At 33.2% G+C, this 26,613-nt stretch overlaps 1 protein-coding gene across 1 annotated transcript in view; it reads left to right on the forward strand.

Annotated features, from left to right (window-relative positions):
* SPAG16 (sperm associated antigen 16) overlaps nt 1-26,613 on the forward strand; it is a 996,461-nt gene that overhangs the window by 146,531 nt on the left and 823,317 nt on the right. Inside the window, exon 10 of the mRNA XM_053597632.1 lies at nt 9,954-10,081. Coding sequence (XP_053453607.1) covers nt 9,954-10,081 — 128 coding nt within the window. The remainder of the gene's footprint in view (nt 1-9,953; nt 10,082-26,613) is intronic.

Here is a 26,613-nt window from a genome sequence, read left to right on the forward strand (position 1 = left end):
AGAATTACTAGGCTTTTGGAGTAGTAATATGAAATTCCTATAATTAAAGGCAATATTTAGCATCAGAGACTTCTTAGCTTGCAGATAGTACATGGAGTTAATTTCAGGTGGACAAATTGTATTCAGGCATTCCTAATTGGCACCATCAATTATAAAAGAACCTCAGTGCAATCCCAAGAAATTGGATGGCATACTATTCTAAGCTTTTTGGGAATAACTTCAGGTATTAGGGAAATTTCTGAATTTTCAGGCATATAGTGTGCATTTGCATATTAATACATTTTTAAATGAATTAATAGAAACCATATAACTAGATGTTTCTGTGAGTCTAGGAAGTCTTCAAAGAAGAAAGTAAGATGAGGAAGGATTAATTTAAATATTCTTATCCATTCATCTTCTTAATATTCTTAGGAACCTTCAATTAAACTAATAGTCTTAAACAATCTCAGTAAGGATTTTTATTGAGTTTAATGAATTATGAATCAGGGATGAAGGTAGAAAATTGGCACTGCACTGATTTATTTTGTTTGATGACCTCAATATTGACATTTCTGAGGGTTAAATAACTATAATAAAAATTTGTTGTCAACACTTAAAGTTCATTCTACTAAAAATGTATTCTTGTCTTTTTTTCTTCTCCAGTTCTACTGGCCTCCTATTTTTGGAACATGCCAAATTCACTTCTTTCTTTTGGTCTTTGAATTGTCTATTCCCTGTGTCTGGAATATTCTTCACCTAAATATCCCATGATGAAATCCATCATTGTCTTAATGTTTTTGCACAAATCTCACCTTCTCTGTGAGACTTAGCTAGACCACTATATGTATAAATTTCACACCTCCACTCCCATTATTTGCCCTCCCCCTTCACTCATGGTTCTTCTTACCATGTTTTTTTTTTCTTTCCACAGATATTTTTGTTTTCTAATATTTTACGTGATTTACTTGTGTATGATTATTGTTTATGTCTCTTGAAATATTTTTTTATTAAGTCATATATATATAGATCATGAATACATTTATGCCTTTGTGGGATTCAATGTGTTGATTATTTGTACAAATTAGAGTGCTTACATCCTACTAATTAACATAGCTTTTACCTCATTTTCTTAATCACAGTGTTAAGACATTTGTGTTCAATATTTGAGAGATTTGACTTGTACCCTTGCAATATACTTCATAGGTGTAGTCCCAACATTTACCCTCGCTCTATGGAGCCACCTGCCTCCCTTCCCTACTTCATCCTGGGCTATAGTTGTGATTCATCTCTCATATGAATGTGTGAGTGATTATAAATTGGTTTTATAGTAGTACTGAGTACATTGGATATTTATTTTCCATTCCTGAGATACTTTACTAAGAAGGATATTTTCCAGCTCCGTCCATGTAAACATAAAAGATGTTAAGTCTCCATCTTTTTTAAGGCTGCATACTATTCCATGGTATACATATACCACAATTTATTAATCCATTCATGGGTCAATGGGCACTTGGGCTTCTTCCAAGACTTGGCAATTATGAATTGAGCTGCAATGAACAATCTGGTGCAAATGTCTTTGTTGCCAAGTGATTGTTGGTCTTTTGGATATACACCTAGTAGAGGAATTGCAGGATCAAATGGCAGGTCTACATTTAGATTCCTGAGTATTCTCCAAACTTCTTTCCAAAAGGAACATACTAGCTTGCATCCCACCAGCAGTGCAGAAGTGTTCCCTTTGAGATAACATCTAACTTCGGTAAGAGTAGCCCACATCACAAAATCCCAAAACTACAGATGTCTCTTCAAATATTGTAAGACACATGAGGACTTGGGTGTTTTTCTTTTCTTTGTTACCATATTTCAGGCAGTTAGAATAATTTTTGGTAAATTAGGACTATCAGTAAATATTTGTTGAACGACGCAATGAAAACCTCAAATACCTGGGTTCTTTTGAAAACTAAAACAAAAAAAGCACTATCAGTTAACATTGGGCTTACATCCTTTAATTTTAGGAACTCAGTAGCAATTGGTGCTTGGGGCGACTAAAACATGAATGACTAAAGCTTTCCTTAGTGTTCTATAGTCATCACCACCCCACTTGTCTTCCAAGTACTGACGATTACATGCCTTGTTATTATCTTCATATATCTTCTTTTCTTTTTCCATATAGTAAGGAGGAACATAACAGTTAACTATGTTTTGTACTCACCATCTATAGAAAAAGGGATAATATGGGATTAAGAAAGAGCAAGAAAGTTACAAGTTTACTGAAAAAAGGGTAGAACATGTTTCCATGTTGAAGTGAAGAATTTATGTTTTAAATATATCAATGTATATTTCCATGTACTCACTTTTTTTTTTTTTTGAGACAGAGCTGCCCTCCATAGAGTTTTGTTGTCCTCCATAGAGTGCCATGATTTCATAGCTTATAGTAACCTGAAACTCTTAGGCTCAAGTAATCCTTCTTGCCTCAGCTTCCAGAGTAGCTGGGACTACAGCCTCCTACCACAAAGGCTGGCTTCTTCTTTAGAGATGGGGTCTCACTCTTGCTCAGGCTGGTTTCCAACTCTTGTGTTCAGGCAATCCACCTGCCTAGGCCTCCCAGAGTGCTAGGATTACAGGCATGAGCCACCACACTCGGCCCATGTACTCACCTTTTTAACTCATTTGAATTGTCCTTCTCGTGCCTGGCTTTTGAAGTCTCATTCCTGTTCTAAACAGTCACAACTGCAACCTTATTAAAATTCAAAGATGAGAAGGATCATTGAAGCATGCATTAACAGAAGGAAGATAAATATTGTAGAAAGTATATGTAGTATTAATAGCAAGTACCTTGTGTAGCGTAGAGTGGTGGTTAGTCATTTTACTGTGGAGCTTCATAATGTTACAAGTCTTCAAGCCATAAGAACATAATCCCTGTGGACATTCATAAAGCGTGAACACTTCAGATAGCTAAAATGGTATCTTTTTAGGCATCAACTTACATTTATAGCTGAGCCTGTAAAGCAAGCAGATGCCAATCATTTGGAGCCAGGAGGATTTGGTATATCCCCTTAGCCACTAATGCAAGTAAATTAACCTTGATACAGCAAAGGTTTGCATTGCCTTTCAGGTGGGGAAGCAGATGAAACCAATAAGGAGAGATGTCAACAATTATCCATCCTTTCTATCTACAGAATTAATCAGAAAATCTTTGACATGTACTTAGAGTAATGCCATAACACAAATAGATGAAAGTATAAATTCTCAATTTGGTAAATTTGTTGAAAACTGGGTCACCATTTTCAAAAGCTACTCCACTTATTGACTTTTGTATAAAGTATTATCTACTATACTTGAGTACTAGACACTGAAAGAATAAGTCATGTGTGTCAACATTACAGTGTGCTCGTTTCTGAACGTTTATGTGATTTTGTTACTCATCTTCCCATTTTGCTCATCTTCCCTTTGAATATTTTTTAGGTTAATTCAACTTTTATGTGAGTATGTTAATGTTAAAAGTTATAATTTACTGTCTAGGATTATTTTACATGTAACATATAACTGACACTTTTTAGATAATTTGCATTATTTACATAACAAGTTGTACTAAAGTGAAAAATTGAATGACTGAAAAATAATTTTTATTAAATTGTAATTATTTATTTAAGAAAATTTAAATCAGATACAATAGCTGAGATGTGTTGCAATTTCAATTACAAAAATGTATGCATATTCTTTGCTTTGTGAGTCTGCCAACTAAAGACTATATTAAGCAGCTAATGCAATGAGACAAGTGATCCAATTCAGCAATTTCTAGCTGGTCAGATATATCTTCAGGTCTCTGTTTTGTATGGATTACATGATTGTTTATTTTAAATGAAACTTACATTTTCATTTAAAATCTAAATCTAAAGGGATATAATCTAAAAGCCACTGAAATTTCTACTTATATTAATTTTAGTTTACATTCTTCTGGTGAGGGGAATTAATGAAGGCTTAGAAAGTCTCCATTTGTTTTTAAAATAAGCTGTTATTGGAGAATTGCCCTACTTTCCAAATTTAAATCATGTTCTTTATTGGTAAATGTTCCATTTATTGATTTTTGTCATCTTTCAATTAACAGCTTACTTTTTGTTTCCAAATAAAGTATTATAACCATATTTTACAGTAGTGAACTGACCTGTAACTGCTGGCAAAACAGTGACCCAAATTTTAATAGCTACCCAGAAGAAATAACTAGATACTGTGAGTGACCCTTGAACATCCCTGAATCCTGCTTCAGTTCTGCTGCACCTCTGTTTAGGCTTCTGGGGTTCATGGGAGCCACCAGGATGGCTTCCAAAGAGATAGAAGAGTAAGAAACCCAGCTGATGATGGGCGGCGCCTGTGGCTCAAGGAATAGGGCGCCGGTCCCATATGCCGGAGGTGGCGGGTTCTAACTCAGCCCCAGCCAAAAACCAAAAAAAAAAAAGAAACGCAGCTGATGGCTGCTCCCGTAGCTCAGTCAACAAGGGCTCCAGCCACATACTCCTACGGTGGTGGGTTCGAACCCGGCCTGGGTCTTCTAAGCAAAAATGACAACTGCAACCAAAAAATAGACAGGCGTTATGGTGGGTGCTATAGTCCTACTTGGAAGGCTGAGGCAAGAGAATTGTTTAAGACCAAGAGTTTGAGGTTGCTGTGAGCTGTGATGCTGCCACAGCACTCTACCCAGGGCAACAGCTTGAGACTCTGTCTCAAAAAAACCTCCCAAAACCCAAACAAAACCAAAACAAACAAGACAAAAAATGCCACTGAGTACTGTACTTTCTGCGCTAGTCACAGGAACTGTGCCAACTGGCTGCCCTCTGGAAAAGTGCATGGTGAACAGAAAAGTCATTGGATATATTTTGCATTCCCACTAGGGAAATTTTAGCTAAGGGAATATAAATGAGTCTTATCATTATTCCCATTTCTCAGAAAAGGTCTGTGCAAGAGAAGGACATAGACATCATTCTCTGCTTTGTAACACAAGTTATTAAGGCTGCTGTTGTAGTAATTTTTTTTAAATGAAGGAAGCATCAGAACATTACTGAAGTGCATATTTTACCTGGGGATTACAAACATAATAGGATATCTTGACTTTGATAATGAGAATAGAGCATGAGACCTCCCAACTTCTCATGATGTATGGTCTTGTCTTCCCCAGTTTGAAATGTTGACATCTCTATATCTCAGTGGGTAAAACAGTAAAACATATCTCCCTCACCCAGCACGGCCGTTGTGGGTCAGGAAAGGGTTCTGCTCGTCATAGTCACTCAGAAGCATAGCTTGATAGGGGTCCTTGACGCATACTTTCATGTCCTGAGGGAAAGAGAATGAAGGATCTACGAATGTGCTGGCACTTCAAGCGTGTTTCTAAAATTGCCACATGGTGCTTTAGCTCACATTTTGTTTTTCAGGTAAATCACCTGACTGCACCTGAGTTCAAGAGGGCTGAGCACTAACATTTGTAGACTGGCCTAATATTAATTATTAAACTTCTCAATGCTAAATTGGTCTCAGTTTAAGAGAATGCCAGGAGCTGAAATCAGTGTTATTTGCTGGGTTTTGACACTAGTAAGATTATAAGCATATTCTTATTGAATAAGAGGGAAGAGGTTTATAAAATTATATGGCATCATGATTCTTCTAATGTATATGTTTATTAATTAATACAATTGGAATTTATGTATAATTGTGTTCTCATGTAATTAGGAATCATCAGTGGAACATGCAATTTGAAATATCTGATTACTCCTCCACATAGATTTTACCAAGAAATGATAGAAAAGTCTATGTGAGGTATGGGTCCAAATAGAGTGTATAATTATGTAGCCCATTAATGATAAAAAAGTGGCAAAGTACATTTATGCTAAAAGAAAAAGCATATTAAATTAATAAACCATTAAGTTAGTTTGTCTTATTTAAAATATTTTATTTCTATATCATACACATATTAACTACTATGCATTTCTAAATGTTAATATTAATTCCTTATAAAAAAATTGAAAATGCAGAAATGAATACAAAATCAAATAAAAAGCATTTGGAATTAGTTGCTATTAATGTCCAGATACGTGTTCTTTTACTTGTATGTACCTGTATGTATAATTATATTATACATATGTCTTCTATATTATATGGACACTTTTCTACGTCCATAAATGTTATTCATGAATATAATTATTAATAGTTAAATGGCATTCTATCACTTGGATGCATGGTACTCTCTGATTCTGTAAAACTCTCTTTTTCTTGAAATTTACGTGTTTCGGAAAATGGCATTCTATCACTTGGATGCATGGTACTCTCTGATTCTGTAAAACTCTCTTTTTCTTGAAATTTACGTGTTTCTTGAAATTTACGTGTTCAGATGATGAGTGGTCCACATAAAATGTATATGTCTTAGTATATTAGTTTGAATATTTTCTTAGACTGTATTAAGTGGACTTACCGATAGAAGGTATTTGTGCATTTTTAAATATGTTTGATACACGTTGCTGAATTACTTTCTAGAAAGTTGATATTAATTTATTTAACTACCAGAAGTATATGACAACACCTGTATCAATGCAAGTCTCTAACTTTCTCATTAGAAATATGATTTACCAGTTTTTAATGAATGACATCTTGTTATTTTATTAGAAATTTGTATTTATTTTGTTATTTGTGAGGCTGAACCTTTTTACATGTTTACTGACTACTTTATGGGCTGTTCTATTAGTCGTGACACAGGCATGCAGTTTAGTCTAGAAATATATTTTTGAATGTTATAAGCTTGTGGAAGTCCCAAGTGATAATTTATAATTTAGTTACACATTTAATTTTTGTTATTTTTTTTTTTTTTTGCTTCAGTCTAATTTGATATGGGTCAAGGTAAAGAATGCCTTAGTGATAGCTTTAAAATACACTAAAACTGCTTAGTTTTTTGTATAATCATATAAAGCTGAAACTTTAAAGAATGATTAGATATCTTGGGAGTACTAAATAAAAAGTGCTTAAATACATTTGGGATAAAGCATTTTGCAAGTATAATCCTTCTTCCTATTATCTGAAGTCCCAATAATGCAACTAAACATAAAGGTCAAGAATTGAAAAAACACATGAGTAAGGAAGACTTTCCCCCTCAGTCTCATTTTCATACTTAGATTGTGAATGTCAATTAGCTCAATCAAGCCTTGCTGATAATGTCAGCTGTCAGTCATTCTTAGGTAGCGATGTGTGAAATTTGTCAGCATGTAATGGACCACTTGAGTGATGAATGAAATATTGAGGGCACATAAGCCTGGAAAAAACTCCTCTATTTCTGTTAAATACCTCTGTATGTGGTGAATTTAGACAAAGAAAAAAATACATTAAAATCTGTTTTAATGTGGTTTTTATATTTTTGAAACCTATCTTAAAACATTCATCTTTTAACCTTATATTTTTAAAAATCAGTGCAAATGCCAATGATTAATTATCTTTTCCCAACAATATTGATTAGAGTAAGCAAAACCAGCTGCTGCAAAAGTTAAGCCCCTCAATTCACATTGAAATTTTTACTTGAATTAAATATTTAAATCAAACTTTTAAGGCATTTAACAGACTGAGTCCTGAAATATAACTATATTAATCAGACTTTGCTTTATATCACTGAATAAAATATAGTTTTCTTTCTTTAAACTTAGCACTCTTCATGTTACAGTTCTGGTAGGTATTTTACATCTTAATGTTGCTAAAGTTAATGGAAATGTTTTTCCTTTGTATCTTCTGTTCATTCATTGTATATGTGAGATTTGCACATTTTTGTAATTTGTCAGATATAGTCATCTGTGGTAATTTGACCTCTTTATAGTTTTTTTTTGCTTCATGCACACATACATCTATTTACCAATCAACATCCATCAATGTAATCATAATATCTGCAATTATTGATAATTTTATCTCATCTGCCTCATTTTACTATTTTTATGTAATGATTGATTAACCAATACTTATAAAAATTGCTGTAGATAATGTTATGATTTCAGGTATTTCTGTGTAGCCCAAATGTTACATGAGACTGGATTCTTATCCACCTGGCTGTAGTTATCACCCCTCCCTCCATTTCCAATTGTAGCCGCATCATTAAAATGAACTATCACCACAACAATAGAACAATGGACAAAGGCATAAATATGCAATGAAAACAATGAAGTACAGTAAAGAAATAATGAATATTTTAAAAGTTTAATATAATCAATTGTTTACAAATTGGCAATCATGTTTCCCATAGACTTTTCACCTTACAAATTTAATTTATATGTCTATTCATTTTATCCTGTTGGGTATTAGTCCTGCTAGAATGTAAGCTCCACAAAGGAGAAAAGTTTATCTATTTTGTTTAGTGATATATTATAAGAAATGAAATGATGCCTGTCATGAAACAGATACTTAATAATAGATGTCAAAGGAAACTGTTGAATGAATAGATTACGTGTGTGTGTATGAGCATGTGTGTATGTATATACCATTAGTAAATGGTGAATTGCACACAGTACTATGTTGCTTGCAGGAGAATAAATTGGTGTACCTTTTTGAGGAGCAATTTGTGAAGACATATGATATTTTTGTAAAATATTTATTTGAATTATTTATTTATTTTTTTACACTTATAAAACTGTGCTGGAGGGAAATAATCATTAAAATGCAGATTTACAGATAGAAAATTCTTTTCATAACATTAATAACCATAAGAGAGACAAAATAACTGAATGTTATGTAAAATTTGGCATTTATAATTCTATTACAAAAGAAAATGAAATAAAAATGCAGTAATGTTAAATAAAAAATAGAGGACAGATAATTGGATATTGACCCAAATTTTGTAAAAATTGAGAGAGACAAAACAAATTAAGTTATTAAACCGAAGTGTTATAGTAATTTTATGCAGCTAGTGAGTAATTTTTTTGTAGTATTATGAAATGCACAAAATTCCTAGATGAAAATGTTTTGCTTCTAAATAAGTAAATACTATTTCATTTATGAAAATTGGCTTTATCATTTTTGGCTCTGAGGGTATATTAAAGAATGTTTTAGAATGTAACCTGTATAATGACAAGACATTTTATCTGCTTTGTTCATTGATGTATTCCTTGGGCCAAAAACAATGTTGGGGTAAAATGGCACTTATAAATATCTTTTGAATAAATAAATTAATGATGCAAGAATGCATGATATGCTTAATCTCTAAGTGCAATTTTAAAGAAATAAGTGTGAGAGTCCAATTCCTTCCTTTTTAGGTAGAGTTAATCAATTAATCTATTCATTGTTGAGTGGTAAATACCTATTATAGCGTGTCTTCTTTTCACTGAAGAAAGACTACTTTCACATGGACAAAAAATGATTTCTGACTTTTAGTTACAGATTGCTTGGTAGGGAGGGAGCTGACCAACCAATGGCAGATGCAGATTCTAATGTATGTGTTTTAAAATGATTATGATGAATACTTTTTCTTTAGTAAGTGGATTTAAATGAGTCTTGTGTCCTTGGATTTAAAGAAAATAACAAGAATTAATCAATTAGCAAATGCTGTTTTGTTACTCAATAATAGTGCTTTTATTCTTTCTTTTGTGGAGAACAAATGGGGTTAAGAATTACCACAGAGTTTGCTGATGTTGCTGTTGAAGTTGGAAAATTTATTGAAGAAAGATAGTTGACCAATATATAAGACAACAACAATGAAAAAAGAGACTTTTTAAGACATTTTAAACTTGTAGCATGCAACTTAGAAAAAATTGGTTATGTAAATAGATATGTGCCTAATTTAAAATTTTATCTTCCTTGCATTTTCTCAAAACTTTAATGGGAAATGAAGGACTTAAGTAAGTGCTGGGAGAATATAATAATAATGTTTATGTGTAATGTAAGTTAATATTAAGTCAGAGTATTTATATGAACAGTGGTTTGAATATTTAACACAGACTTTTTGCTTTATATTTTTTACCCAGGATTCAGAATTTCCCACAGATACACAGCCAAGTCCAGATCTGAATTTATTTAAGGAAAATCTTTATCCAGCAAAATTTGAGTATAAGCTGAATAACATTTTCAGACTTCATGAACTTCCAGTATGCTGGTAGGATTCTTAATGTTTCATTAATGCCTTTGAGATTTTGTTGTCATGTCTAAGTTGAGGAGTTCTTACAGCCATTCATGATCAAAGTGGTTTGCTCTTAGCTGGTTTCAGAATTGCTTCTCATAGCCGTGAAAGAATCTGCTTATAATAACTGCTACAAAAGTCATAAAAGAAATTGGTTTAGGCACTTGGTGGCAGTACAGACTAAGTGCACTATTAAGTATTTTTATTTTAGAGGTTGGAGTTCTGGCTTAAAATAATGCATAAATCATTTTTAGAGAAATTTCTTTAGAGATTATTTTAAAGGTATGATCTCAGGAACTATGTAGTTCATTTGTTTATTTTACTTATCAATTTAACCAATATATTTTTCCCCAGTAATATATCTTTTTTTAACTTGTTTATTTTGAGGACCCAAATTTTGTGATCTATGGTCACATTGGCTTCAAAACAAAACTTATTATTATTGGAAGTTATTAAAATACATTGTATTATGAATCTGCATATTTATATTCATGGAAAAACTTATTTTAAATCTTATAAAATTTATAGTGCTATTTAATTTTTTGAGAAATTTATTTCTGTGGAGAATATGCATAGACAAACCTTACCTGTGGTTATTATTTTATTTTTCCTTTGCAAAATTTCCTCTGTTCTTGATGATTGTGTGGTGTGTATAATCAACTACCTACACTTTATTTTCGAGACCATTTTCTGGGAGCAAAAATATTGCCTATTGTATATCCCCTAAAAGCATAGCAGATACAATCGTATCTGTCATGACCAAATCGGTGAGATAATGAATTGAAAAGATCTATTAATAAAGGGAATGATAAAATGATGCATTCATAAATTAGTGTTCTATTTTAACTTAAAACAATTGTTGTGTATTCATATGCCTGTCTTTTGATGCAAGATCATGACATTTTCTTTCAGTGTCTCTTGATTGGAATTCTACATGGTATCTTTTGCATAAGCTATGCCAATAGTGCATCATCTACAATTTCACTTTGTGATTCTTTTGATCTGAAATAAGAACTTCGGACACTTGAAGGATAATCTTCCTTCCATATTTATAACATTAATTTTCATTGACAGGAATTCTGTTTATCACAACTATATATTATCACCTTAGTTTGTCTTTAATTACATCACAGCAACAAATACAACTGGCTGATAGAGATTTAGAAACAAACTTCTTTGTAATCATGAATTTATTTATTTTTGTTTGAATGTTAGTTGCTATCAGTTGAAAGAAAGTTCTTTAGTAACTGTGTATTGGTTCCTTAAATTAAAAAATATAGGAAAAATAGTAATTACAGTGTTAAAGAAAAGAATACAATAATAATATTTTACTGAGAATCTATAAAAGCCAGGATTCAGTTGATCTATACATACTATCTCTGCCTTTTATATTTCTGTAAGGCAGTTATTATTTCTCTCTCTCTCTCTCTCATACACACACACAGGGCTTAGATACCTTGAGAATCACAGAGAAAGAATTCTTATAAGACCTGGTTAACTCAAAGGCGAATTACTATAGTGAATAAGCCACACATTGTTTTAAAGAACAATACTGAGGAAATAATCTCCATTTTTACAGTTTGACCTACAATTTTGCCAGTAACACACAACTACATGACTAGTGTTTGGGCCAAAATCTTTTGAGCCCTATAAAGCTTGGCCTAGCATAATTGCTTTAAACTTAAAGTAATTAATTAGATTGTATTTAATTACATAATTTTTTAATGATATCAATTAAAATAATTACATAATTTTTTAAATGATATTATTTCTCTGGTAAAACAGATTTATCAAAATATATTTTTACTTTGTTTTTCTAATAAGGTCATAATAAAATAAATGCATATCAAAGTCCAGATAATTTAAAAGTTCTTAATGTCTCAGTAATTTACATTTTTACAGAGTGTAACTTCATAAGTCAAAGAACCTGAAGGATTTTAAAGTAGGTTAGTTAAGATAGTTTTTAAAATCTCATTTGGGTGGATGACTTTCTACTACTTTTATAGGATGCTTTCATTAGCATAGAAAATGTCCACTAACTCCCCCCAGTTTAAAAATCCTTTCTTGTCCAGGGAAATCCCCATCAAACTTACGCTATTTCTTCATACCCTGTTCATTTTTACTGAAGCAGTTAACAAAAGTGAGAACTGAATGAGCAGTGTCCAATTCCTCTTACTATTTTACCCTTCAGTCGGGTTCCCTTTTTCTTTTTCTTTTTTTTTTTTAATATGTGTCTTTTTTTTTTTTTTATTGTTGGGGATTCATTGAGGGTACAATAAGCCAGGTTACACTGATTGCAATTGTTAGGTAAAGTCCCTCTTGCAATAATGTCTTGCCCCCATAAAGTGTGACACACACCAAGGCCCCACTCCCCTCCCTCCGTCCCTCTTTCTGCTTTCCCCCCCATAACCTTAATTGTCATTAACTGTCCTCATATCAAAATTGAGTACATAGGATTCATGCTTTTTCTTTGCCTCTGAGTCATCAGCCATGTGTCTGCCACCCAGAGTCACATATGTGTAAGTTCTCATTTTCTTCACTTCTCCGCTACACTCATTTCAACTGACCACGCCTGCTTTCTCCTTTCCCGATTCCCATAATTTGCATGGTCTTGGCACTCCTGCTTATTCCCAGGCTCACGCTCCTCAGAATCTTCGGTAAATGCTTCTTTTCAGACAGGTTTCTGGTTGATAGATTGCCCCTAGACTCAATCTAACAGCTTCATCTTTTCAGTTCTACACTTTCTCAGGTTATTGTTCATCCCCAGGCTTTAATGCTTTCCATAAAATGGAAATCTCTAGCCTCAAATCACTCCAAGCCTCAATATCTACTAGGCTTCTCAAAATTATCATGTCCAAAAAGAACTTTTGTTCCCCCTCTCCCTGAATAACTGGTCGTCTCCTCATCTTCCCCATTTTTGCAAAAGCACTACCCAGTGTGACCTTACACAAGCTAAAATGCAGGGAGTCATTTTGATTCCTCCTTCTCTCATCCTGCATTTATCACTGTTAAATATGCCAGTAAGTCTGATATGTCCTGCCCCCAGAATATATTTAATAATTTTCCACTTCTCCCTGTATTATTACTGTAATCTGTATTATTACTCAGGTCATCTCTCACATTCATGCAAAAAGCCTCCTAATTTACCCCACCTTTCCCCTTAATGATTAACTGACTTCACAATAGCCAAGCAAATGTTTTAAAAATGTAAATCTGACCATGAGATTTTCTGCTTTAATCATGATGTTTTCTCTTTGTTTTAAAATCAACCTTTTAAAAATAATTTTATTTCAAATATTTGTAAATATAAGCGTTCTTGTTATATGGATGGATTGTATGATGCTGAATTCAGGGCTTTTAGTGTGCTCATCACCTACTAGTGTAAATTGCCCCAATAGTTAAGTTTTTATCCTTCTCATCTCTCCCACCTTCCCCACTTCTTAGTTTCCAATGTCTTTTTCATTACATTATGACCAAACATGAGAAATATGGTGATTAAATAGCTTTTAGTGTAAAAAATTAAATTATGTATGTTTCCCAAAATTGTTATATTTCAAATGTGATTTTTAAAATTAAATGTGAAATCTTTATCATAACTATAGATTTTTATAATAATATGAAATTATGTTACAATTTTTAGGATGCTTATATCCTAAATAATCAGCAACATATTAGCGTAAAATACGTATTTAAGTTTTGAATTTCAGAGTAAAAGGCTTCCTTGATGCTTCAACAAAATTCTGTTTAGGAAGATAATAATTATAGACAATTAAAATATTTTTAATCATTATTTATAAGTACTGTGCAGAATGATTTAAACATATTCTGTAATATAAATATAAATATTGCTGGATTATAGTTTACTTTCAAAGGTGTAAGATATTCAGTTAGCTTCCACTAAATAATAATATTTATGCCCTTAACTTTTAAGAAGGAAGACTACATACATTTATGGTAACTGTAAATGTCCTTTTTATTAGGTATTTATGTTTTGAGGTGTGTTCCATGAATAAATACACCTTCTAATTAGATTAGATGCATATATCTCTCTTCAACTTTCGTTTATTTAGACATAACTAAAGTTTATTTAGTTTGTTGAGCAGCTGTCATCTTTCAGAAAGTGTTCTCATTTTTTTTTTAAGTCAACTCACAGGTAAAATTATAGAAAGGCTTTTTCATTGGTCACAGATGATGCACAAAGCATTTTCAATTCCAGAGTTTCATAGACCCAATAAGAGACCGACAGTTGCCCTTCTGGGACTATAACCATTTTTCATTCTCTTTTAATTATCTAGATCTATAGTAATAACCACAGTGACCTACAGAAAGGCATTGTTGGACATCTAATTATATGTAGCAATTATATATAGTACCAACAATGCATAAAAGTCCTACCTATTAACTAGGGTTGGTAAAAAAATGAAACTATGCTTGTCTCCCTTAGAACATAATTTCAGTTTTTGAAAAATCAAGACATTTCGTTTTCATATAAAACTTCCTCTGGAGTATATTCTTGTGATTAGGCAAGTCTATTTTTATGGAATGACAATGTGTTAATAATATTCCAAATAATTAGGGAATATCTCTCACTTCAACTTCTTCTTTAGCTATTTATGTTTTCTATTGCCTTTCTATAGCTACTTCTTTAGCTACTTATATTTTCTATTGCCTATTATGTAATAGGAAATAAAACTGAAGTTCAAAGTAAATGTTAGTCTTTATCAGAGAAGGTGGTTTAGGACAAGTACCAATATGCTTCTTATTCTCTTTAATAATTTATTTAGTATTTTAGCTTTCATCATGCTCATACATATATTCATTATTGTCTTTAAATAAGTGGAGTTCGCAAGACTTGGTAAAGTATAAGTAATCAGTATTTCTAGTAATTTCTGTTATTACAATTGAGTGTTTCAACTAAACATGTCAAAACATAGTCTTCAATACAGTTAATGAATGTGGAATGTGATTCCATAATTTATTTTTTTAATGGGAATGCATTGTAAACATCAGTGCTTGCATTGATATCAATTTCAGTAATTTCTTTTATTTTTTGCAGTTTTTGGCCGGGGCTGGGTTTGAACCCGCCACCTCCGGCATATTGGGCCGGTGCCCTACTCCTTTGAGCCACAGGCACCGTCCCAATTTCGGTAATTTCTTATAGTTCTTTAACTAAAATGATATCATGTTAGTTTTATGTCATTCATTTTTTTAAATAAATAGTACATCTATAATAGAAAATAATAAATTTTTTTATTAGACTTATATACCCAACATGTATAGCAATATTTATGTTCTGAATTCAACTTTAATTTAATATTACTGACATTCTCCCAAGATAAAACTATTAATTCAGAATACCTCATGAAATAGAACATTTATAGTTGCGTATCTTATGAGCACCTAAAATTTAATAGGTCTTTAAGCCAATTCTCTTTTTCGGCCATTCCCTTTCTCTTCATCCTCACCTTCTTTCTCCCATTCTAGAGAATGTCATTATTATTCATGTCGTCACTTAAAATGACTTGTGAATCTTTAAAAGTTTTTCTCACCAATATGTACCACATCCATCAGGCAGTGAAGCCTCTGTAATCTGTACCCAAAATGAGGAATCCAGTCATTCAGTGCTGTCAAAGTCTATCATCTACCACACTGGCCTCCCCAAGAGCTTCTGACTATTTTTTCTACCTCGATTCGTTCCTACAACTGGAATTGATCCTCCCTACTACTTTCATAGTAATCTTTCTAAAAATTAAGTAGAAATACTTTATTTCTGCTTTAAAATCTTTGATTATTTCCTGAACCCTCAAGACATATTTGGCTCTTCCCAACCTGTCTTTCTGGTTCTGTTGTTCCCTTTGCCTCTGAACTCATTTCATCTAGATTCGGTGAAATCTTTTCATGTGTTCCTCCTGTCTTAGCTCATTTGTCCTTTGACTTGAATGTATTTTATCCTTTTTCACTTTCAGATATTAAGACAAAATATATCCCCATCCCTTAGCTAGAGCGCCTTTGTGTTTTCTTGATACAAGGTACAGAACACAGAGAACGTATAACATGTGCCATACTGGTGTCCTCTGTAGCTACAACCCTGCTTTCACGGTAACTCTGACAGTTACTTTTGTCATGTGATGAATGAAGCCAGTTCTTTCATTGAGAATGTATAAAAGAGGAACCTTTAACACACCTGACTTACCTACCTGGCTTTCTGAGTTTCTTACTCTTGCTTGTCTGTACGTGAACAGTCACTACCCCATTCTCATATGGACTTTCTCCTCCCAGTTTCCAGAAAATTGGTTTTAAGTATATCTAAGAATGTTAGTGGATTCATGATTCTTCTGCCTTTTCCTCTCCCATTTGGCCTTCTCAATTTGATTCTGAATTTTCACAGCCAGTTAACTTCTTACCATGAACTTACTAATCTGACACCTGAGTTTTTACTCCATCCATCTCCCAGTTCCATTTACTACCAGCCAAACAGATTTTCCCGGCTATTATATTCCATATTCTCCCTTTGGTGAGCAAGAATACACATGACAAACTTGAAGAATGCTTTTGTGGGGAAACTAAATGAAAAATATAAATTTAGAATATGTTGTCTATTTTGGAATGAATCTATAGGCTTAGGAATGTTTAATGATGAAGAATATGTGAGAAGGAAATTTAGGCATTCCAGGGAACTTTGACATGTGAATGTCACGGATATGGAGCATGGAATGGTAAAATGTAATAAAAATTTCCTCCCTTTTCCAATCAGACCAGCAATGAAAAGGAAAGTCATTGATTTAATGAAGGCAAATAAATATGATTGGGCCATATTGCTAAAACTTCAGCTTTATGTGAGAGGAGGTTAATTAGTCATGAATTGAGAAAAACATGATTTTTCCCCTGGATTTTATTAATTCAATAGTTGTGTATTACATGCCTAATATATTTTGTAAATGTTGAGAATAAAAGAGAGAGAGAGGGAGAGAGCTGTTTATTTCCATACTTCTTTGACTAGCACAACCTGATGATCTAATTATTCATTGATTGTGGACGTAGAAGAAATGGATGAGGGAAGGTTGGTGATACTTTAGGTTCTGGGTGGGGCTGGAGGGAACAGGGCAAAGGAATTTCACCATCACTTCTAAGGGTGGAGATTAAATGGTTTGTATTTATCCAGAGTGTTCTTTTTTTGGATGTCTTCTTCAGAAAAAAAGTAGCATTTGACTGAGTGATGATTTGGATCTCCCAGTTTCCTAACATCCCTTTGTCCTAATTACACCATAGCATCATCAAGAGAGGAGCAATCATGTTTAAATGGTGTGCATGTCAAGTTGAATGAGTCATAATGTTCATGATACAAAATGTAATCTCTTTTTATACAAAGACATGGGTAATCCTAGAGAAGGGGAGAGACCTTCCCCACAGAAAAAAAATGGTATTTATATTTCTGATTTCAACATGAAGATCTACTAAACCTTTCTAAGGTAACCTTGATCTTTGACAGTTCTTATAGAGGTTATTGACTAGTTTTATAACTTTCAATCTGTCATGTTAAATCAGGATAATATCAATGATTGTTTAAGGAGCCTAACAAGTTGAGGTGAAATTAGGTAACACTTAACTTGCTTTAGTAATAATAATATTTAATGTTTCTTAAACTGATTATATTAACTATCTGAAAAATTGTGATCTAGCAGTAGAAAGAATTTGCCTACACTTGTTTTAGTTATGCTTAAGGAAACCTAAGCAACCAACATATCACTGTTGAAAAACAAATACAACTACATCTTAATTTCCTAGCTTTTCTTCTTAATATTTTCTTACTGTGATGTTATGATATACATATACACAGAAATCAATCAATCTATGTATCTAATCTGTTTCATGGTTTTTGTCTGTAGTTCCTAGTTTATAACTTCTGTATCACTCGTTACATCGCTTATAATGTTTGGTGCTTTAGGCCTCAGGAATAGGCCACAAGAAACAGAATTTCTCTGACTTTGTCCTGCCTTCCTTTCCCCTACTCCCAAAGCAGGCCTCTAATACTTCCCAGCTTTTTTAGTTGTAGATCATAGGACTTGCATTCCAGAGAGCATCCCACTCCATACTCTTCATACTCTTAATGTAATGAAATGTACATAAAAACCCAAGAAGCTTGTAGACTACCCTTGGGGACCATGTCTCAAAAAAAAAGAACAAAGTTTGGGTTTGGGGTTTGGAGAGAGCTTCCAGACACCTGTCATATGGAAGTTCTTGGAGAATGGCGCACCTAGGGGGAGGGTATGGAAGCTCTGCTCCGCTGTCCATGACTTTTCCTTACAAATCATCTCCTGTATCTTTTGTATACCCTTTGCACTAAACCAGTAAATATAATTGTTTCCCTGAGTTCTGTGAGCTGCTGTAGCAAATTAATTGCACCTTTCATAGAGGGGGTTGTGGAAACCTCAACTTGAAACCAGTTGGTCAAAAGTTTCCAAGGTCTAGATTGTGACTTATGTAAAGGAGGGGGCAGTCTCATGTGACCAAGTCCTGACCCTATGGGATCTGATGCTGTCTCTGGGTAGATGGTGTCAGAACTGAATTGGAACCAACACCTACCGAGTGTCAGCTGCAGAACTGATTGTTTACTTGCTGGTGGGGATACTTTGGGGTTACAGAAGTCTTATGTGTTGACTGTTGTGCTGGTATGAGAGGGGAGGAAAACATAATTTGGGCTTGTTCTCTGAACACTTATTTAAACATTGTCAAGGAACTGATGTGATACTACCCCACATTCTCTTCAGAGGAAGCTGAATATAGTATGTCTTAAAACCTGCTCTGTGTATTTAAAGAGAGTGATTGAGAGAAGGCTCTATCACAATTTCTTACTGATATTAGGTTATTAAGTATGAAATGTTTGATTTCCTTAAGTACTAAGTTTGACAGTTGATATCTCTGACATTTCAGTTTAATGCTTTTTTTAAATTGGGAAGATACATTCATACATATATTTTGGCTTGTGATTATCTTTCAAAATTTTAAAGGGAAAGTTTTGTAAAACCATAGGTAAGTCAAAAATCTGTGTTATTTTTGAATTTGAGTGACATCATGGAACCAATGCAGGTCAGACAGCTTGAAATAGCGGCGTAGTGTTGGGAAGTGTGGTTAATGAATGCACAGTACATAGATAGTTTGAAAAATTTTCTTCTGATGTTTTTAGTCTGGAAAATGAGCCATACAAGCAACCTGAGACAAAGGATGATGATGAGCTGGAAGCTGTAGTGGAAGTGAATCCATCTCAATTTATGCATGAATTAGTGGCTAGGTTCGATGTCATTATTCCAGCAGTCTTGGACCATTTGAATAAGTCAGCAAGGTAAAGAAGCTGGATAGATGGGTTCTGCATTAAATAAACAAGAATCAGAAGAGAATTTGTCTACACCATATAATATTACGTGTGATAGAAAATGGATGAATTCTTTTCGACAAGTGCAAGCATTGGGCACAATGGTTAGAAAAAGAGGAAGTACTAAATCACAGTCCAAAACTAAATATTGATCAAGAAAAGCTAATTGTATCTGTTTGGTGGTCCAGCACTGCTGTTATTCACTATAGCTTCATGAAACCTGGTCAATTGATTACAGCGGATGTCTCCTGCAACCAATTGGACAAAATAAGGAAGATGCTTGCAGTTAAGATTGGCCAATTGAGAGAGGCCAATTGGAGCTGAGACTGGCCAAGTGAGAGAGGCCAATTCTCTCACAAGACAATACTGTCACACACACAAGCTGCTCAAACTACAGAAAATGGGCTTGGAAACTATCGGTCACTCAACACATTCACCCGACCCTACACCAACTGACTATTGCTTCTTCTAGACATTGGACCACTTGCAAGGAAAAATATTAAACTCTCAACAAGTTGTGGAAATGCATTTCATGATTTTATCACAATTCCTCTCCAGGCTTCTTGACTGCTGGCATACAAGAAATACCATTAAGATGGCAAAACTGTGTCAATAGTTTAGATATGTACATACTTGGGTTAAGTGTATTGCTTCTTGTTTGAGATATAATAAACTAAACTTTTGATTTGAGATCAGATATTTCAGATTCAAAGACCTAATAATAATTTTGAGATTTTATTTTTTGTACAGAGTGTACTGAAGTACATTTAAATCTAGAGTTTTAGTACATGACAAAGTACTCTTTTCTTTTTTGTGAAGAATGTAAATTTATTTGTAATATTTTTCTAGATATAGAAAAGATATATTAGACTGACTATATTTATTCTTAGTTATTATAAAGAAGTAATTTTATTGATTTTAATCTTCACTGCTAGTTATCTCGATATTTATTTGTTTTTCATTAAAAAAAGAAACCAACAGAGAAGTCTTGAAAATTCTTAATTGTCAGATTTGGGTACTGGAACAGTTCAAATAAAATGATTTTGGGGTTTTTAACCAAAGTGATTTAAAATTACATAATTCTTTCTCTTTACCTATTTACAAAGTGATTATTTTCATTTAAATAGTGACTTTTACTATGGAATAGGGCATACTAAGTAAAATCTTTTTTTAATTTCAAAAGTTATACTTTTTATTCAAGGAGCCACACTCAAGAATTTATATTTTATTGGTTTACCTTATTACAAAGTCATTTAGATGGAACTTTGAAGTAGTAGGCTCAATACAAATGTAATTTATGAACTAGCTTGCTTATTTCTCTTGAGAAATCAGCTAACATTTGTGTTTAAATCTTGAATGTGATGCTACTATAATTATCACTATGAACACTTACTGAAAAATTGAGCCAATCACAATACCAAAGCCCTGTCATGTATGTGTTATCTTATTCAAGCCTTATGAAAACTTATTTACTATGGTATTATTGTTTACCCATTTTACAGAGGAGGAGTCAGATTTTGAAATGATTGGCATCTTATTTTTTAATAATTATTGTGTTTGCTTTATATGTCTTTCTAATTAATATAATTTCTTAGTTAAAATGAATAACCTTAGGGAAAGAGTATAGAGGTTAGGAATACAAATATTGCTGACAACAAGATTGTGTTCAAATCCTGGATCTGTTGCATCCTGACCGTATGGCTTTGGGAAAGTCACTTAATCTATTTATTTCTATGATTTTGGTCAAGATGTTTAACTTCTATTTCTTCATCTATAAAAATGGAATTATTGGGTGGCGCCTGTGGCTCAAGGAGTAGGGCGCCAGTCCCATATGCCGGAGGTGGCGGGTTCAAACCCAGCCCTGGCCAAAAACCACACACACACACACAAAAGGAATTATTTTTTATACTTACCCCAAGACTGTTATTGTGTCTTAATAAATTAATATTTTAAATAATATCAATAAGTTTTAAGTTTTTAAAATGTTTAATATTTAATAACTTAATGGTCTAAAAGGACAGCTAAATTATATCACTGTTTTCTTTAGTCAGAGTCTCACTCTGTTGCCCTATCTAGAGTGCTGTGGCATCAGACTAGCTCACAGCAACCTCAAACTCCTGGATTCAAGTGATCCTCCTATTTCAACCTCCCAAGTAGCTGGGACTATAGGCACCTACCACAATGCCCAGCTAACTTTTCCTATTTTTAGTACAGATGGGGTCTTGTACCTGTTCAGGCTGGTATTGAACTCCTGAATACCAGTGATCCTCCCTCCCCAGCTTCCCAGAGTGCTGGGAAGACAGGCATGAGCCACCACTTCCTACCTAAAATATATCACTTTGATTAGGAAAATACTGCATGTAAAAAATCATTATTTAAGGAGTATTTTGCATTTATAGATGGCAAAATCAATGTAGTCATATGAGGTTTTTATTAAGTCATGATAAGTTTTAAAGATTATTATACTTTAAAAAGTTTAAATTAGGGAATTAAGAAATGTTACTATTTTACTTTAACCTAGAGAATAAAATGTACATTAATTTATATTCTGCATTGTCAGAAAGTATTTGAAAGTGTTAAAAGATACATTAATAAAGTATGTAGAATAAAATAAAATTTCAAATAATTAGCTGAGAAAAAACATGGCAAGAGAAATATAAATAAAAATTATGACAGTTTATTATACAAAATCTGTAACAAGTGTTACTATCCATTTGCCAGAGACAGACCATAATTTTGAATTGTTGCTTTTAGTAGCCAACCATTTAAAAATTTCGCCACCTTAACAGTCTGCCCTTAAGAATCTTTTTTTCCTTTTATTAAGTCATATACACATAGCCCAGTGACCCATCCATGGATTAATAAATTGCCCTTAAGAATCATAAGAAAGAAGATATCCAGTGGGTAATTTAACCTTTGTCCTGAACCTGCTCTCATTAGAAGCAGCTTGTTTTAGATCTGATAAAGCTTGTGTCTTGTATGGAGAAGATCGCACCTACCCTGTCTAACTTGATTCTGACTGCATTGCTCTGCTCCAAAGGGCCTTCACAGATTCCACATTGTCCACAGGTAAAGCGTCTAAACTGCTTCACAAAGCTCATTAAACTTTTTTGATCTGATTCTTGCTTACCTCCTCAATTCTATTTCCCTATACTATATACTCCAGATACTGCAGCAGTCAGACCTCTTCAAAACTTAGTGGCTTAAACCAAAAGCGTATTAGATTGTATCTCACAATTCTATGCAATATCCTGCTCCGTGTAGCTCAGCTGAGGTCACTCACTCAGCTACACTCAGCTGGGGAATGTAAAATTTCAGAAACCCTTCTGACATGCTTGGTGTGTCAGACTCTTTTTCTTTTCCTTCTCTCCATGTGATGTCTTAGTCTCTAGAATTTTAAAATTTTTTCTCTCTCTCCTTCTATTCCTTCTTCCCTTGCCCCCTCTCTCCACCATCTCTCTGGCAGTATTTCCTGGATTTTCTGCAGTATGGTAGCTGGCTTCTAGAAATCAGAAGTTGCTACTCTTTTTAGTACCTGGGCCTTGCATCCCAAGATGTGAATTTTGTTGCATTCTATTAGTGAAAGCCAGGAAAAATTCAAGTGGATGGCAGAGACCGGGGGACATTGGCACATTTTGATGAGTGGAACGATATGTGAAAGAAGGAATTTTTGGATATTATTCCACCGACCATACTAAATTTGATCAAGTGCATTTAGCTCCTGAACATTTTCATTGTCTTACTTTCAGGAGTTTGAAGCACCTGTGTTGTTAGTTATCATGCCCTTCAAAAAGCCTTGACCTAATAAATATAAATCCCCTTCCGTGGAATTCCAAGAGTAATAGTTACTTTTCATCAAATCATATACTGCAGTTGCCCACTTACACAGCCGACTATTTGAGTCTCCTACTTGCTGTCAGCTTCTTACAGGAAAGGACCAGGTCCCTTTACCATAGTATTCTAGCAGAATACCATAGTATTCTAGTCCCTTTACCATAGTATTCTATAAAGCTTGGGACAACATAGTTGGCACTTAAAATATAGTTGTTTTATGAGTGAATGGGAAAATCCCTGCAGAAAGGTGAGTCTGTTGGTTTTCTAGTCAGTTATATGTATTAGAAGAGGGCCAAAGTTTAGAACATTTTTAAAGACTCTTCTGACAAATATGAGCTAGCCAGTTTTTCAGCCTTAAACATTTTTCCTTTGATCGCCACTCATGCCTCAGGTACCTTGGACTTCTGGAAGGGCACAAATCATTTTAATATCTAGTATTGTTGCAGTCTCCTCTGTGAACTAATTTTACATCCTTGAGGGGACAATTTTGCTCTCACTGAGAATACACGAGTTAGGCAATGGATGAAGACATTGAGTATTGATGCCCTGGGAAAGGAGAGAGCCAGGGTTTTATTCTTTGCCTACCTTCTCTATGTACCTTACCATCTTATTTCACAATGCTTCCTTTAATATCATTTCATTTCATTAATTGAAAATATCACATTGGAATATGACCTTAACATGTATGGAAAAGGAACTATGTTAGAAGAATGCTTGACAATGAAGTGAGCAACTGCTACCATTGCTTATCACCACTCTTCATGCCCCTCCAGTCTGATAAGCCCATAATACTACGTAAATATTCTGAGGTGAGATCTACTTTTTTGTTTGATTAGGGTTTTTTTGTTGTTATTTTTCTTTTCTTTTCTTTTCTTTTTGAGAAGGCTTAATAAAAAGAATTAGGACTGATTTATGAAAGCCTTAGAAAATGATGCAGGAAAACTTGGGGACAAAGGCTTCCAACTTCCTTTTCCTAGAGAAAATTTCCCCTTAGCTTTAGTGCTACCCTTAAAAATAGATCATTAAATAACAATGATTTTATGATAAAGAATAAAGAGAAATTGGTAAAAAAGAGATAATAGTAATAATTAGAAATTTAGAGTTTAAAATTAAATAAATTAAAATATGATAATAGAAACATAAAACATCTATAAATTTCAATCAAGGAAAAAATTCAAATAAATAAAAATGAGTGACATTCAGATGAAAGAGATCAATAGGTTACAAACCTGAAAGTAGAAGATAGCAAACAAAACAGTTAAACTTAAGGGTTGTAAAAATGATTTTTAGTGTAAAAATGAAGACATTACAGATTCCTTTATATTCCTGATAAAGATATATTTAGGAGAAGATAAAGAATATTAGGTGGAAATATAAAGGGATAAGCAAGGTAAGCACGTAGTTATCCAATTAAAGTTTAGAAAAAAAAAAACAATTTAAAACAATCAGTAAAAACTGAAGAAATACTAAAATTTTAAATACTAAAATAATGGAAACCTGCTGGGCTATAAAATTGTATATTCTATACAGATAAAGTATATGTTTTATAAATGTGTAAAAAGAAAATATGGCATAAATTGAGGTTGAATTCTGGCTAAATGTCCCTTTGGAGTAGTTCACGATGCATATTTTCTAGGAGCCTCTGAGCAAACACCACATTTACTTCCAAACCTCGCTATCAGTGTGCCAGAGACTTGCCCATGTGACCAAAACATTTACACCTTTGGTATTGGCTAAGGCAGTGAGTTCTCTGTCTCACAATCTTTTCCCCTCAGACTTATTCCACAGCCTAGATAAATACTTATTTCTATTCAAGGAAGAGCATTTAAGCAAAAGCATGTGTTCAAAATGTTATTTGTATTATTGGCATCACCAGACTATCATTTGTAACAGCAAATGTTTTCTATAAATGTAAGTAGATCTATCAGCTTGACAACTGTGACCTTTAATCTTGCCTGGACTGCACACATATTATATATAATGGAAATATAAAGAATGTTGTTACAGAAATGGATATGAGTATCAGTTTTCAATGTACAATGTCAAAGCTACTAGATACAGTTGAAATGAGATTTATGTCAAACTTTTTTTCCATATAGTTTTTTTTAAGCTTTCTTTTTATTGAAAAAAATGTTTGGAGATGATAAGTGAAATTCTACTATGTTATGTCCTGTTAGTATCTGTAAGATTTACTTTACCATACAAATATATTTTATTGGACTTTATTCTATTATGAAAGGTTGTATAGATATAATGTTAATATTGATAATATTGATTTGTCAGCAATATTGTAAAACATTAGCACAATTTGGGCAGGATGAAGAGTTTTGATTATTAATTTCTAGAGAAATTACTAAATATTACATAATTACATACATCTTTTGGCAACTTTGTAAGTTTAGAGATAATGATGTTTAATTGGGGTATTATTTTGTAAAAAATGAAAATAACTTTATTCTTTTGTTTTTTTAATAGAGTTAGAACACATTCTTCTTAGTAAAATATCTCAAGAACGGATAAGCAAGAATCCAATGTACTCAATTCTAATACAAAGCCAGTAGACAATCTAATACACACCCACATAAGGGAAAAACTCAAATCAATTCAAGGTGGGGGTGAGGCATGAGGGAGTGGGGAGAGAGTGGAGGGAGGGGAACAGGGCATACTCTGTATGGCACACTTCTTGGAAGAGGGACACAATTGTAAGAGGGACTTTACCTAACAAATGAAAAACAGTATAACCTGATTTTTTGTACTCTTAATGAGCCTGAAACAATAAAAAAAAAGAATAATACATGCTCTCCTTGCCTCACATTATATAACCCAAACAGATAAACACTTTTAATACTTCTGTTAACCATACGACCTGCAGTTAACCTATGTTCCTTGAAAGCCTTCCTGTCCTTCATCCCCACTTCCTGAACAGATTCGGATCATATCTTAAAGACTGTTCTGAAACTTGCTTTATGCAGTTCAGACACTGTAGATAACCTTCTGTGTGAACTATTCCATTCTTTATTTATGTCTAATATTAATAGATCAACACTAATATTTCACTTTATCATTTGGAAGATAACACAGCTCTCATTATACTTTATATAGATCTTTTTGTATATATTTAGTTCATTTGAATGTCTTTGTTTTTATGACAGTTTTACTTTTTTCTATTTGTATTAGATTTTTATTAATACAATATATTCCTGGGGTTAAATTATCTCATAGCATTAAACTAGAACCTATTTGTATGAACTTTTCTTTACAACTCATTTAATTTAAACAAATAAGCACATTAGATGTGAAAATG

This window comes from Nycticebus coucang, chromosome 7 (assembly GCF_027406575.1).
Source record: "Nycticebus coucang isolate mNycCou1 chromosome 7, mNycCou1.pri, whole genome shotgun sequence".
NCBI lineage: Eukaryota > Metazoa > Chordata > Mammalia > Primates > Lorisidae > Nycticebus > Nycticebus coucang.